The 17,044-nt window shown below is 42.1% G+C and overlaps 1 protein-coding gene across 1 annotated transcript in view; it reads right to left on the reverse strand.

The window, feature by feature from the left end:
* The window catches only part of LOC134337395 (granulocyte colony-stimulating factor receptor-like), an 85,610-nt gene that overhangs the window by 62,195 nt on the left and 6,371 nt on the right, over positions 1 to 17,044 (reverse strand). Inside the window, 3 exon segments of the mRNA XM_063032362.1 lie at positions 4,435 to 4,519; positions 4,521 to 4,750; positions 13,870 to 13,939. Of these exon segments, the coding sequence (XP_062888432.1) occupies positions 4,435 to 4,519; positions 4,521 to 4,750; positions 13,870 to 13,939 (385 nt within the window).

Consider the following 17,044-nt stretch of genomic DNA (forward strand, 5'->3'; position numbering starts at 1 on the left):
AGGTAGCAATGGGGGAAAGGAAAATGGTGGGTGAACTGAATAAGTATATTGCATCAGGCTTCACTATGAAGATACTAGTTCTATGTGAGATTTTCAAGATGCTCATGGGCAGAATTGAGTATTATTGCTATTACTAGGGAGAAGGTGCTTGGGAAGCTGAAAGATCTGAAGTTAGATAAGTCACCTGGACCAGATGGACTACACCCCAGGGTTCTGAAACAAGTAGCTGAAGAGAATGTGGAGGCATTAGTGATGACCTTTCAAGAATCACTAGATTTTGGCATGGTTCCGAAAGACTGGAAATTTGGAAATGTCACTGCACTCTTCAAGAAGGGAGGGAGGCAGAAGAAAAGAAATTATAGACAGATAGCCAGACCTCAGTGGCTGGAAAAAGGTTGGAGTCAATTGTTAAGGATGAGGTTTTGGGGTACTTTGAAACACATGGTAAAATATGCCAAAGTCAGCATGGTTTCCTTAAGGGAAAATCTTGCCTGACAGATCTGTGGAATTCTTTGAGGAAATAACAAGCAGGACAGGCAAAGGAGAATCAGTGAATGTGTTGCACATGGATTTTCAGAAAGCCTTTGACAACGTGTCACGCATAAGGCTGCTTAGCAAGATAAAAGCCCATGGTATTATAGGAAAGATAGAGCATTGGCTGATTGGCAGGAGGCAAAGAGTGGGAATGTAGCGAGCCTTTTGTGATTGGCTGCTGGTGACTAGTGGTATTTTGCAGAGGTCGGTGTTGGGACCACTTCTCTTTGTGTTGGGACCGCTTCTCTTTACGTTGTATGTCAGTGATTTAGATGATGGAATTGCTGGTTTTCTGGCCAAGTTTGCAGGCAATACAAAGATAGGTGGATGGGCAGGTAGTGTTCAGGATGCAGGAAGGCTACAGAAGGACTTAGACAGATCAAGAGAATGGGTAAAGAGTAGGGAAGTGTATGGTCATGCACTTTGGTAAAAGAAATAAGAGCATAGACTATTTTCTAAACAGGGAGAAAATTCAGAAGTCCAAGGTGCAAAGGGACTTGGGAGTCCTCATGCAAGATTCCCTAAAGATTAATTTGCATGTTGAGTCAGTGGTGAGAAAGGCAAATGCAATATTAGCATTCATTTTGAGTAGTCTAGAATAGAAAAACAAGGACATAATGCTGAGGCTTCAGAAAGCACTGGTGAGGCCTCACTTGAAGTATTATGAGCAGTTTTGGGCACCTTCTCTGAGAAAGGATGTGCTACCACTAGAGAGGGTTCAAAGGAGGTTCACAAAATAGTTCCGTAAATGAAAAGCTTATTATATGAAGAGCGTTTAATGGGTCTGGGCCAGTACTCACTGGAATTTAGAAGAATGAGGGGGTATCTCATTGATGTGGAGAAGATGTTTTCTGTAGTGGGTGAGCAGGACCAGAATGCACAGCATCCACATAGAGGGACATCCATTTAGAATGGAAATGAGGAATTTCTTTAGCCAAAGGGTGGTGAATCTGTGGAATTCATTGCCACAGGTGGCTGTGGAGGCCAGGTTGTTTGATGTACTTAAGATGGAGATTGACAGATTCTTATAAGCCAGGGCATGAAGGTTATGAGGGGAAAGCAGAAAAATGGGGTTGAGGGGGAAATGGATCAGCTATGGTCAAGTGCCGGAACAGATACGCTGTAATAAGACTACTTCTAATAAGCTACATTTCCATAAAATGGTGCTCATGAGAGAAAATATTCTGTTTTCAAAATTCTGCCAGAGTGTGATGGATATACACTGCCCAGGGCCTGGGGGCCTTTTTGCCAAGCTCAGCTTTCTAACACAGCACCCGACTCTTCCAGTGGTCAAAGAGTTGCTTTTCAGTAATTTAAACTCCTAAACAATATTCCTTGCTCAGCTTCCTGTTATAAACAAGAACCAATCTTCAGTTCTTAATGAAAATTGCAAGCAATAATCAAAAGTTAAAAGACAGCTTTGCAAACAAACAGGACTGTCTATAGAGCACACAGGTTGCCGGCTCACAGCACAGGCCCAGCTGCTCAAAAGATGCAGTGTAAAACAATGGAGCTGTGTTAATTGGGCCTGCATCGAATCAGATAATACTTGCCAAGGTTACTTCAAGGAAGCTTGCAGACCAGACTGATACTAACACTTAGCACATCAAACTAAGTTTGATCTATCAACAGTTTGGAGACTTGGACACTCAAAGTCAACCATAGCATTAATTTGGGTTGTCTGGAATCTCTGTCCCCAGAAGACCTTAAAATATCAGTATGACTTTCCCAGTACAAAGGTATCTGAAAAAATATCTCATGCATGTGAAGTTGCCAAGTAGCAAAAAAAACTGCATATATTTAGGCTTATTATGAACGGACAAAGAATGACAGAAAAATGGGGTGACGAGGATCCATTCCTCTGTTTTTGATTTCTGCAATGGACGACTCATTCGTCTGCAACTCATTGGTATGTCGTTTTAGCTTATAGGAATTGTACCTGTGTTTTATAAACCTTTATGATTTAGAAATAGTTCGTAAATTGTAAATCTTTTATATGATAGATATCCTTTGTGAGTTTTAAATGTGTTTTAAGACTTTTATCTAAATTTAAATGTGCATCACTAAAAATAAATTAACTGTTTTTAAATTACTTTGTTAGCTGGAAGTATCTCCTTGGTAGGGAGGGAGGATCCACTGCTCAAATGGTGGGTATTGCCAGCTAAACTTGCCATGGAGGATAAACAGGGAAGAAATCTAGTTTTTGAAGTGTGGTAGGTAACAGTAGGTACAGCCTCTCTTTCGTGAGGGTATCCGTAGCTATCTACATATATTGGATAAGATCTTCTTCTGAATTCACAACTTTGCAGGCAGCGGATCGAATACCATCACGAGAGAATCACATATATCATGTTAAATCAGGGGTTCCCAAGCTGGGGTCCACAGATAATGGTAGGGCTCCATGACATGAAAAAGATTGGGAACCCCTGCTTTAAAGGATAGAGTTCAAAAACAGATTGACACTTCCTCAGTAAAGCAGAGACAATTTGTGAACTTCCCTCTATTGAGGACATTTACAGCAGCAGGTGCGTAAAGAAGGCCTGGAAGATCATCGGGGACACGAGTCTCCCCAATCATAAACTGTTTCAGCTGCTTCCATCTGGCAGACGCTTCCACAGCAACAAAGCTAGGAGCAACAGGCTACTTTCTACAAGCCATTAGACTTTTAAATTCACATGAAAGTGGGCATGCAGGTTCAGCAGGTGGTGAAAAAGGCGAATGGTATGCTGGCATTCATAGCAAGAGGATTCGAGTACAGGAGCAGGGAGGTACTACTGCAGTTGTACAAGGCCTTGGTGAGACCACACCTGGAGTATTGTTTGCAGTTTTGGTCCCCAAATCTGAGGAAAGACATCCTTGCCATAGAGGGAGTGCAAAGAAGGTTCACCAGATTGATTCCTGAGATGGCAGGACCTTCATATGATGAAACACTGGATCGACTAGGCTTATACTCTTTGGAATTTAGAAGATTGAGGGGGGATCTTATTGAAACGTATAAAATCCTAAAGGGATTGGACAGGCTAGATGCAGGAAGGTTGTTCCCGATGTTGGGGAAGTCCAGAACGAAGGGTCACAGTTTGAGGATAAAGGGGAAGCCTTTTAGGACCGAGATTAGGAAAAACTTCTTCACACAGAGAGTGGTGAATCTGTGGAATGCTCTGCCACAGGAAACAGTTGAGGCCAGTTCATTGGCTATATTTAAGAGGGAGTTAGATATGGCCCTTGTGGCTAAAGGGATCAGGGGGTATGGAGGGAAGGCTGGTACAGGATTCTGAGTTGGATGATCAGCCATGATCATACTGAATGGCGGTGCAGGCTCGAAGGGCTGAATGGCCTACTCCTGCACCTATTTCCTATGTTTCTATGTCTGTACATTGCAACGGAGTCATAACGCAAAGATTTTTACTCCCTCCTGTTGTGGGATGGATTCCAGATTTAAATAAATTCTAAATTCAATGACCAGATCTGGGGCTCAAGCCCTTTGAACTGACACTTGAACCTACAGCCTTCCAATTCAAGAGCAAGGTAGTTCCCACCAGAGTATTAAACAGTTCATGGCTGGTTCCTGATACAGCTGCAGGTATACCTTGAAAATTTTATACCAGATCAGTCTTGGGCATCCAATAGAAAACCAAGGTTCCCATTACATCTTCCCCAATTTTAAATTACCACCTCCCTACTTCAGAGGAGTAGGCAGTAGGCACATTGAATGAGTATTCTACAAATCAATTTTGTCTATTATGGCAAAGTGAAAAAGATATTCATAAAAATATGCAAAATGTTTGAAAGAGCTTCTGTAGTGTTTCCAATTGGCGGACAGAAGTACACCACCTAATGCTGCTAGGTAATTAATTTCATTTTCATTAACCGTAACCCCATTCACCCCTGCTGTGAACTTACATCCAGCTCTGACTTTGGCCCACTGAAGTAGCTGCAGTGATCCGTTGTTGCAAACAGAACAAGTCAGGTTCCCTTCAAGTTGATTTGAAATTAGGTAAGGTGACTGTAGACACTTGGTTATTCAACACACTGTACTGGGCTCTTGAAATCTCTTCCCCGTTCATTTGCCAGACCAAAGCAGTTAGGCTAACTTTGTAGTCAAGAGCACACGCTTCACTTCTCAACAGGCAAGTAGCCGTTAAAGGATTACCGAGACGAAGGACTGAGGAATTCAGTGCGATATGACTGCAGTTTCTCCAGATGACGTGGACAGTATCTGAAAATTAAGACAACAGTGTCAGAGATCCACGCAGGTCAATCAACGCAGTCCCAGAACAGAATTAAAATGCTATCAAACTTGCTAATGACTGAAGTTGCGTTTTGTTAAAGGAAGGCTCTTTAAGCAGATTAATTAGTGGCATTTGTGAGAACTTGGGGTGAGCAGTTTAATATGATTGTCATAGATGTGTGTGTGTGTGTGTGTGTGTGTGTGTGTGTGTGTGTGTGTGTGTGTGTGTGTGTGTGTGTATGCATGCACATGTGGTGTATTGGCCATCAGTTGCACTCACTTTGCACCTTCACCAGCATGAGGTCAATGAAGTGAAATGTATGGAATCATTTATCAAAGACTCAGCAACACACACAAAATGCTGGAGGAAATCAGCAGGCCAGGCAGCATCTATTTCCCCACATATTTGGAGCCTTATGGTCAGCTGATATCTCTCCTGCTCCCCCCAACCTCTGTCTCAACAAAGTTTAATTATGCATGTGAGACTTAACTCACAGTCAGTCTCCAGTGTCTATAAGCTGGCCTGTTGTCAGGCAGGGAACCTGTTGAAAAAATATTAAGACATATGGTAGCTAATTTTTGCCAGAGAAGTGCTGGAACCCTCTATCATTAGAGCTCATGCCAGCTCGGATAGAATGCTAGTTTTCGTTGTTGCATTTAATCAGAGTTGTCAGATATTGCCAAATTTGTGCTATTTTGATTATATTCTTCCAAACCTTTAAATAAATAAAGTTATTTTTCTTTAATCTCTTTCACAGCCAGTGAGCTGACTGAAGAATGTCAGCAAGGCTTCAGAAATGGAAAATAACCCATTAAAAAAGATAAACAAGATCATTTTTTTGTGTGTGTGCACCATACTCTGCCAGAGCCTCGACAACCACTTTTCAAGTAGCTGTCTTGGAGGAAAGATTCTGTGAGTGGTCCCCCACGTCCTTCTCACAGTGCAGTTTTTTTTTACGAGGTCGAGTTGCGAGCTTGACACTCAACCCGGCACGGATGGAAAGCGTGCCTGGGAGCGGCCCGACTGGATTCAAACTTGGGAACCTTTGCACTGGAGTCCGGCGCTGATGTCACAGCGCCACCAGCTGGCTAAAACAAGATCATAAGGAGCAGAATAAGGACATTCAGCTCATCAAGTCTGCTTCGTCATTCAATCGTGGCTGATCTATTTTCCCTCTCAACCTCATTCTCCGGCCTTCTACCCATAACCTTTGACACCCTTACTAATCAAGAACCCACCAGCCTCCGCTTTAAATATACGCAGTGACTTGGCCTCTACAGCTGTCTGTGTGGTGAATTCCACAAACTCACTACCCTCTGGCTGAAGAAATTCCTCATCATCTCTGTTCTAGAGGGACGTCCTTGTGTTCTGAGGCTGTGACCTCTGGTCCTAGACTCACACACTTTTGGACTCACAGCTATGTTTATTTTAGTCTGTGTGAGTTAATTACATTGATCATCACTGATATATTCCACATAGCCTGTTCTGGTGAGGACACAGTACAACTACACTCAAGTATCAAGACCGTAGTAAAACCGAGGTACTTATATTCAGCCAGTGCACACAAAATGATGAAGGAAATCAGCAGGTCGGGCAGCATCTATGGAAATGAGTAAACCGTTGATATTTCAGGTCAAGATTCTTCATCTTAGAACTGGAAAGGAAGACAGGAGAAGCCAGAATAAGGAAGTGGGGGTGGGGAAGGAGTACACGCTAGAAGGTGACAGGTGAAGCCAGGTGGATGGGGGAGGGGGGATGAAGTAAGGAGCTGGAAGGTGACAGGGGAAAAGGTAAAGGGCTGGAGAAGGAGAAATCAGATAGGAAAGAAGTGTGGACCATGGGAGACAGGGAAAGGGATGAGGAACCAGTATGTGCTGATAGATGAGGAGAAGTAGTAAGGGGGAGAGGCAGAGTGGGGAATTGAAATATTGGCTTGCTGAGTTCCTCCAGCATTTTGTGTGTTCTGCCCTAGATTTCCAGCATCTGCAGAATCTTCTGTTCATATCGTGAGTTAACAGATACAAGTTGTAGAAGTCACCATATATCTCTATCGCAAATCAAAGTGGACATTGTTGCATATTTAATATTTCAGTAATATTTGAGTAATATTGTAAATATATTGTCTGATTAAGCATTCTTGTTCATTTAAATAACATGTTTGAGGTTATATGTAAAAATACGTGAATTGGATACATTCTGACACTACCCTGTGATATGTGCATGTATTATTTAAAGTAAAAACAAAGTTAGGCAAGCATTGTGGACTCTCCGTGTTTTCCTGTCAACTAGTTTTTATGTTTTGGAGTTACAAAAGATAACAGACATGAGTGGATAATTCCATCGATAATCAAACTTGTTTTGAATGGACTGAAGAGCCAGAAAAAGGCCGGCAAAATCATGAAGGATCTCATTCTCCCTGCCGATGAACTGTTGTCCCACTCCCACAGAGTGCTACGCAGCATCCACACCAGGAGCACCGAACTCCAAGACAGTTACTTCATTCAAGCCATCAGGCTGATAAACAATTTCAGCCATTAACCTACCCCACTACCACTACTTTACATTTCCTGTCAGTCACCTTATATACAGATACTGCTGTACCTAGTGTCACTCTATGGACAGTCTATGTAGATAAGCTAATCTTATGTATTGTGCTTTTAAAATTTTGTTTATGCTTATTATGTGCTTTTTTGTACTGCATTGGATTTGGAGTAACAATCATGTTGTTCTCCTTTACTTAAGTATGCCAATAAATATTTCTGAATCTATGAATGGCTTCACTCCCGACAATTCTGGCAAATAATACCCAACTTAATATGGAAAACATTGTAATTTCTCTTAGAGGTACTGTTTACTTCATTTATTCAAATTTTCTCAATTATTTTTGCTATACACCCATCAAAGAGCAATTAAAACATTTAATTAGGTCAATTTAAAAAAACTTAGTACAGGTGCACGTTCCTTTATCCGAAATTCTGAAATCCAAAAAGCTCTGAAACCCGGTTTTTTTTCGCCAACAGCTGACGTCACTCAGGTGTGACGTGGCAGCACTAGCAGAGGCCGCCTGACGTCAGTTGTGGCTCAGTGCTCGTACTGGTTACACGTGCATTTGCTGTTCGCTGATATTTTGTGTTCGCTGTTGACTTTGTGTTTAATTTCACTGTGAAAATGTCAAAAAAGAGCTGCAGATACCCCTATGGGTAACAATGAGAAAAAGAGAAGGAAGCATCTATCATTATCAATAACGCAGAAAGTGGAGTTATTGCAGAAGCTTGATCCTGGTGTGTCTGTGCGGCATCTTACTGAAGAAAATAGTGTCGGAACTACCACTGTATATGATTTAAATAAACAGAAAGACAAGTTACTGAAGTTTTATAGTGACAGTGGCGTTCTACGTTTATTCCAATAAGTCATTTACCATGTGTTTGACTCGGTTCGTTTGAAGCTGTATATTTTTATGTTTTATTGAATGTTTTTGCTGGAAATAAAATTTTTTCTTATCATTATTCCCTAAACAATACAGTATAACAACTATTTACATGGCATTTACATTGTATTAGGTACTATAAGTAATCTAGAGATGATTTAAAGTATATGGTTTGGTGCACCGCCGGGTCCTAAAGTCCACCGCACTGAGACAGGATAAATAAGAGACTTGAGCATACGTGTTTTTTGGTATCGGTTGCGGGGGGGGGGGTCTGAAATCTGAAAATCTCTGATTTCTGAAATGCAACCGGCCCCAAGCATTTCGGATAAGGGATTGTGGACCTGTATATTGTTCTTTTACAGCCTTTCACCTCTGATGAGCAAATACAACTTCTGGGTCCCATGATGGACTCCATGAGTCAACCTCATGACACAATGAGGGAAATGGCTTGAGTAAGAATATCACATTAAATTAAAACCTTGAAGGCACAAGTTTGGAAAGAGCTTATGGAAATTGTTCTGGAATGCCAACATATTCACCCAAGAAAATTACAGTTGAAAATGGAAGTAATGAGTTAAATCTTCAAGAGGACAGTCAGCAAGAACTCTTAAGGTCAATAAGGATGGGTGTGAATAGGTCAGATTGGCCCAAGTAAGCAATTGACAAAGAATTCGAGGAACTAATCAGTAAGAACTCTCCTCCTTCCCCACTATCATATTAGATACTCTGTGATAAACAACAGGTGAGTAAAAGAATAACATGCAAGTATCAGAAGCTACCAGCCTTCTGTCACTACAATGGGATCAGTCAAAATAACTTTTGTTTTAGGCACCTTAAGGTAATACTTTAAAGTGCCTAAAACAAAGCTTATTTCATCTGATCCCGAAAAAGGGTCTTGGCCCAAAACGTCAACTATCTTTTCATTTCCATAGATGCTGGCTGACCTGCTGAGCTCCTTCAGCATTTTGTGTGTGTTGCTTAAGGTGATGCCTGACATCTTGAGACATTGCATTCTTTAGAAAAATCGCAGACAAAGGGCAAAGGCAATCCTGTACAGGTTTATAAACTACCCCGTTAACATTAGACAAGTGTTCAATACAGGAGACTCTTTCTCAGTCAATACCTCAAGACAACTGCCAGCAACCCACCACACAGAACCAATTCCAGGTACAACCTCAAAACATACCTAGCCATCCAATTCCTTTTTATGCTGTGTTCTTGCTCCAGATACATTGTATATCATTGCTTCAAGTGCAAAGTTCAAAGTACATTCACTATCAAAGCATATATATGCCACCATATACAACACTGAGATTTGTTTTCTTGCGGGCATACACAGTAAGTAGCAGAATCACAATGGAATCAGTGAAAGACCAGACCCAACGAGATGGGCAAACAGCCAGTGTGCAAAAGACAACAAGTTGTGGAAATACAAAAGAGAAAATAATAGTAATAATTAATAAGTAAGCAATAAATATCAAGAACATGAGATGAAGAGTAGTTGAAAGTGAGTCCATAGGTGTGGAACAGTTCAGTGATGGGGAGAGTGAAGCTGCATGAAGTTATCCTCTCTGGTTCAAGAGCCTGATGGTTGAGAGGTAACGTCCCTGAACCTGGTAGTGTGGCTCTGAGGCTCATGTTCCTGATGGCAGCAGAGAGAAGACAGCATGGTGATGGGGGACCTTGATGATGGACGTTGCTTTCCTGCAAAAGCACTCTGTGTGGATGTGCTCGATGGTGGGGAGGACTTTACCCATGATCTACCAGACTGTATCCACTACTTTTTGTAGGATTTTCCATTCAAGGGCATTGGTGTTTCTATACCAAGCCATGATGCAACAAGTCAATATACTCTCCACGACACATCTAAAGAAGTCTGTCAAAGTTTTAGATGTCATGTCGAATTTTCGCAAACTTCTAAGGAAGTAGAGGTGCTGCCATGTTTTCTTCATAATTGCGTGCTGGGCCTCAGACAACTCTGAAATGATAATGCCAAGAAATTTAAAGTTGTTGACCCTCTCCACTCCCGATCCACTGATCAAAACTGGCTCATGGACCTGAGGTCAATAATCAGCTTCTTAGTCTTGCTGAAATTGAATGAGAGGTTGGTGTTGTGGTATCACTCAGACAGATTTTCAATCTTCCTTCCGTATGCTGATTAATTACCAGCTTTGACTCGGCAATGACAGTGGTGTCATCAGTAAACCTGAATATGACATCGGAGTACAAACACGAGAATAAACATTGCATGTAGCAGAGAGAGAATCCCATTGCTGTGGAAGCAACTGGAATAGGGACACCAGGTACCTCCTAAAGGTGGAAAATATGGCACGTTGAACATGGTGGGAGAAGCAGCTGGAAAAGTATTGGAGCAGTGCTTAGCCTCAAAGACATAAGTGTAACGCAAGTAGAGTGGGGGCTATGCACCTTGTGGTGCACCTGTGCCGATGGGAGATTGTGGAGGAGTTGCTATTGTCAATCTGAACCGACTAGGGTCTGCAAATGAGGATATCGAGGATCCAAATGCACAAGGAAGATTGAGGCCAAGGTCTTTAAGTTTTTTGTTTAGATTTGAAGGGATTGCAGTATTTGATGCTCAAGCTGTAGTTGGCAAAGAGCATCATGATGTATGCATCTTTGCTGTCCAAATGTTCCAGAGTTGAGTGAAAAGCCATTAAAATGGCATCTGATGTGGCCTTAAACAGTCCTTCCAGGTGAGGCGACATTTCATCTCTGAGTCTGTTGGGGTCATATGCTGTGTCCGGTGCTCTTGGTGTGGCCTCTTTTTACATCAGCGATACCTGGCATAGATTAGGAGACTGCTTCGTCAAGCACCTATGCTCCATCCGCCAGAAGAAGTGGAATCTCCCAGTGGCCACCCATTTTAATTCCACTTTCCATTCCGATATGTCAATCCATGGCCTGTCGCGATGAGGCTACACTCAGGTTAGAGGAACAACACCGTATATTCCATCTGGGTAGACTCCAACCTGATGGCATGAACATCAATTTCTCGAACTTCCCATCTCTCTCACCATTCTCCATTCCCTTTCCCTCTCTCACCTTATCTCCTTGCCTGCCCATCACCTCCCTCTGGTGCTCCTCCTCCAGTACCTTTCTTTATTCCCTGACCTTCTGTCCTCTCCCATTAGATTTCCCCTTCTCCAGCCCTGTATCTCTTGCACTAACTTCCCAGCTCTTTACTTCACCCCTCCCCTTCCTGGTTTCACCCATCACCTTGTGTTTCTTCCTCCTCTCCCCTAGCCTTTTAAATCTACTCCTCTTCTCTGAATCTCCAGTCCTGCTGAAGGGTCTCGTCCAGAAACATCAACTATACTCTTTTCCATTGATGCTGCCTGGCCTGCTGAGTTCCTCCAGCATTTTGTGTGTGTTGCTTGGATTTCCAGCATCTGCAGATTTTTTCTTGTTTCTCATATGGACCTGTTGCGATGGTAGGAAAATTGGAGGTGATCCAAGTCACCTTAGGCAGGTATTGATATATTTCAACACCAACCTGTCCAACTTTTCATCGCAGTGGATGATAGTCATTGAGGCTGGTTACTATATTCTTAGGCACCGGTATAATTGCAGCCTGCCTGAAGCAGGTGGATACATCAGACTCTTGAAGCAAGAGGTTACTGATATCAGTGAACACTTCAGGCAGTTGATCTGCACAGGTCTTTAGTAGTCAGCCAGGTACTCCAACTGGGTTGGATGCTTTCCATGGGTTCACCCTCTTAAAGGATACTTTCACATCAGCCTCAGAGATTGAAAACACAGGGTCATTAATAAGAGGTAATAGCATTCAAGCTCTGCCACAGTTGATAAGCATCCATCAGTGATTCAAGTTTGGTCTGGAATTGCCATTTTGCGTGTGAGATGGATTTCCAGAGATTGTACCTGGATCTCTTGCATCTTAAATGGTTGCCAGACCTGAATGCCTCTGATCTGGCCCTCAGCGGACTGTGGATCACATGATCCTTCCAGGGCTTCCGGCTGAGGAAGACTCTGAGTGATTTTGAATGAGTGGTGACACGCTCATCTACAACTGTTTTTATAAAGTCCGTGACAACTGTGATGTATTCATGCAGAACCTTCAAGTGCTTGAACATGGCCCAGTCCACAGACTCAAAGCAATTCTGTTGCTGCTCCTCTGCATCCGCCAACCATGCCTTTGTTGTCCTTATCTTCGAAGCTTTGCTATTTAGCCTCTGACTGTATGTAGCTAGAAGGACAGCCAAGTGATCAGATTTCCCAAAATGCAGTCTAGGCATGGAGCAGTAGGTGTTAGAATAAAAGATTAAAATCTAGAATAAATGAATTACAATTATGTACTTTCAATAACATTTTCAAAAGAGTACTGATCAATGGTGAATCATTAGTCACATCAGAATCAGAATAGCGCCATAGAACACTACAGCACAGAATGAAAAGAACTTTCATTGAAAAATATTGAATATTGAAAGACCTAGATACAGTGAATGTGGAGAGGATGTTTCTTATAATGGGGGAGTCTAGGACCAGAGGGCACAGCCCTAAATCAACTGGCAAGGATTAGACTGAAGCAGTTTGAAATAGTTGGATGGATTTTATGAAGAAACTGCTTAAATTTTTATGTGGAGGTGCCAAACATGATGGAAGGTCTTAGTAGTGTTAAAGGTTGGTTTGACTTTGACATTTAAGAGAAGTTTGGACAGGTACATTGTTTGGTGTGGTATATAGGGCTATGTTCCAAGAACAGGACGATGGAAGTAGGCAGAATAATAGTTTGGCATGGACTAGATTGGCTATAAGACATAGCAGCAGAATTAAGCCAATCAATTCTGCTCCACCATCACAGCTGATTTATTATCCCTCTCAACCCCATTCTCCTGCCTTCTCCTCGTAACCTTTGATGCCCTTACTAATCAAGAATCTATCAACTTCCACTTTAAATATACCCAATGTCTTGGCCTCCACAGTTGTCTCTGGCAATGAACTCCACAGATTCACTAACTTTTGGCTAATGAAATTCCTCCTCATCTCTGTACTAAATGAACGTCCTTCTGTTCTGAGGTTGCACCTTCTGGTCCTAGACTCCCCCACTAAAGGAAACATTCCAGTCCTCTCACCTCTCTATAAAAGCTATTTCCATTACACATGTATAGCACTCCAGACCTACAAGTAAAATTATATATTAACAGCTTTTATTTTCCACAATTACTGAGAACTTGCAGAGAAAAAAAGGGTCTCGGCCTGAAACGTCGACTGTACCTCTTCCTGGAGATGCTGCCTGGCCTGCTGCGTTCACCAGCAACTTTGATGTATGTTGCAGAGAAAAAAAGAATTGGTTTCTCCAGCATCTTGTTTGTAAATTTGAAACTCAGTGGGTCAAGCAAGTGTTCACCTCTTACCTCCCAGCTTGTGTTACCAGTTCCATGCTCCTCTCCTACACTTGCCCATCAAGCTTCCTCACTTGGATCCACCCATCACTTGCCAGGATTAGGGAGCTTTGACCACCCACTACTCTTTAGTCTCAGCATCCATTTTTCTGTCCTGTACTTCAGATATTTTTGAGGATAAAAGATTTTTAAAAATCTAAAAATCAGCTGTCAATGCATCGACAGCAATTTTTGCAAACTCATCAGAATTTCAAAGTCCTCTCTGCTTCAGGTCTTAAATTTCGAACGCAGGTCTTACCTGCATCAATAAGTAGCAGCAGACACCAAACCTCCAGCATTGAGAAGGATATCTTCACTGTCACGGCAATTTAGTTCAGAAATATCTAGAACAGTAATAATATGATCATGTAAATGATGTATAAAGCTGGTCTGTGAAAAGTTCACGTTATTTTACAATGCAAAACGCTGCAAGAGTATTAAAAGCAAGATTTAGGAGACGGCCCATTTTTTCTGGCCCTTCCAGCCTTCTCTGTCATTTCATCCTTGGGCTTCAATCCTCCATCCCCATCCAAACAACACAATGTCTTGATTTCCTTTTGAGTGCCATCATCTCGTGATCTCAGCCTTGAATATGCTCAGTTATTAGGCTGCAACATATGAGTAGATCTCCTCAGTCCCTATGACAACCGTTATCCCGAGGTTATATCTCCAGCTAATGAAATAGTTGGTCAGCAACCCTTATAATCTAACCTAATCTTATATTAATTTTCAGGATATGGGCTTCACTGGCACATGTGTCACTTATTGTCAACCTCCAATTACCCTTGAGAAGGTAATAGAGACCTGCCATCTTAAGCTGCCACAGCCTTGCAGTTTGATGACTATTAATGGGAGGTGGGAGCAATGAGAGGAGCTCCTAGATTAGGCAGTGGCAATCAAGGAGCAGCAAGAAACACGCAGTTTCGTAGGGGATGTTCCCTTGCATCTATTGCCCTTCTGTACTTTGATGGCAAGAGTTTGTGGACTTTGGTGATGCTGTAGGGGTAAGTGTGACAAGTAGCTGTGGTACATTTTGCAACTCATACAATGCAGCCATGCAGACCAGCGGTGGAGAGAATGAGCATTTGTCATGGTAAAGATTACCTTTATTTGTTACACGTATATCAAAACATACAGAACAACGCTTCACTTGTGTCAATGACCAACACAATCCAAGGATGTGCTGGGGGCAGCCCACTAGTGTCACCATGCTTCCACTGCCAGTACAGCTTGCCCACTGCTTACTAGCCCCAACCTGCACGTCTTTGGAATGTGGGAGGAAGCCGGAACACTTTGAGGAAATCCACACGGTCACAGGAAGAATGTACAATCTCCTTATAAAACTCCGATCGCTGATGCTGCAAGGCCAGTGCTAACTGCTGCAATGCTTGTACCACTTAATGGAGTAAACGGGGTGCCCACAAAGAAGGTGCTTTGTCCTAGATGAAGTCAGGCATGAGAGTTGTTGTAGCTGCATTAATTCTGACAAGTGGAAAGCATTCCAGCTCTGAGCCAGTCCTCATTGGAGGAACAGAGTTGGAGAGGGTGAGCAACTTTAAATTCCTGGGTGTTATTATTGTAGAAGATTTGCCCTGGCCCCAGCACGTAAGTGCAATTACAAAAAAGCATGGCAGCACCTCTACTTCCTTAGGAGTCTTCAGAGATTTGGCATGACATCTAAAACTTTGACGAACTTCTATAGTTGTGTAGTGGAAAGTGCACTGACTGGCTGCATCAGAGCCTGGTATGGAAACACCAATGCTCTTGAACAGAAAATCCTTCAAAAGGTAGTTGATTCAACCCAAAACATCACATGTAAAGCCTCCCAGCTATTGATAACATCTACATGAAATGATGTCGTAGGAAAGCAGCATCCATCACCAAAGATCACCACCTAGGTCTCACTGCTGCCACCAGGTAAAAGGTACAAGAGCCTCAGGACTCGCACCACCAGGTTCAAGAACAGTCACTACCCCTCAACCATCAGACTTGTGAACACAAGGGGATAACTACACTCATTTAACAATCCACTAAGATGTTTTCACAACCAATGATCTCACTTTAAGGACTCTTTATCTCATGTTCTCATTATTTATTGCTATTTATTTATATTTGCATTTGCACCGTTTGTTGTCTTCAGCACTCTAGTTGATCTTTCATTGATCCTGTCATTGTATCTGTTCTATAGATTTGCTGAGTATGCACACAGGAAAATGAATCTCAGGGTTGTATATGGTGACATATATGTACTTCGATAATAAAATTTACTTTGAACTTAGACGATGGGAAGACTTTTAAGGTGTCAGGAAATCAATAACCCGCTGCAAGATTGCTAGGATCCGTTCATCCAAGCACCTTTTAGGCAGTGGGCCTAGTTATGTTTCTGATCAATGGTTTATTTCCCCAGAGCTTTGGTGGTGGGTGATTTGGAGATGGCAATGCCACTGAATGACGTGGTTAATAGATTACACTCACTCCTTTTGGAAATGGTCATTATTTGGCATTTCAATGGTCTGATTACTACTTTTTAAGCTTGCCATTCCCTGTTTAGATCCTGCTTCATTCAACTGATCACTGCTTCCTTTACTGAGAAATTATTAATGGAAGTTAACATTGAGTAATCATCAACAATCTGTTCTTACTTCTGTTCCTACGCTTGAAAGAAGGTCATCAATAAAACTGAGTGTGAGTGGGTCTAGGACACAGCCACGAAGAACTCCTGCATGAGGTTCTAAGAGTATACTTTATCTCCACCAAACTCATTCATCTTTATGAGGCAGAACTCTGCCGATGTCATAGACTAACTTTCAATGCTACTTACACGTCAGATTGCTACTGAACACTTCTGGACATCAAATAGATCCTTTTGGAATCAAAATGTTTCACTGCGATGTTGCTTTCATGTTTAATTGAAAATCAACAGTTTCCAGATGATTCAGCCCATTGAAGACACCAAGGATGTATTAAATAATTTCAACGTTAGTGCAGTCATGCTGCAGAGGAACTCAGGAAGACATTGAGCACATCCTTCGGTAATGGAAAATACCCACACTTCTCATTAAACCAAACTGTTTATTGGCTTACTTCAATTTACAAAACTGTTTCCATAGAGCACCTGCTTTACTTGCAAAATGCTCACAAGAGAAACATGTCCCCATTAACACACACAGTGTACCTTTGACAAATGCTCAGTGACTTTTCAGTGACTTTTCTTATTTTTGCATTCAGGTTCCTAGTGTGAAAACTCAGGACTTTAGTTTTAAGTTTCAGTGGTGGAGTGGTGGTGATAGGAGGAGACGGGTGGTTAGGATGGTTGCATACAAAAATCTTTTAATAAATTCAAAGCGTGAGCCAACGCTGGACACTCTAGGCCAGAGATTCCCAATGTGGCCTCCACAAACCCCTTGCTTCATGGTACTGTGTCAATTCACAAT

Source organism: Mobula hypostoma, chromosome 24 (assembly GCF_963921235.1).
Source record: "Mobula hypostoma chromosome 24, sMobHyp1.1, whole genome shotgun sequence".
In the NCBI taxonomy this organism is placed as follows: Eukaryota; Metazoa; Chordata; class Chondrichthyes; order Myliobatiformes; family Myliobatidae; genus Mobula; species Mobula hypostoma.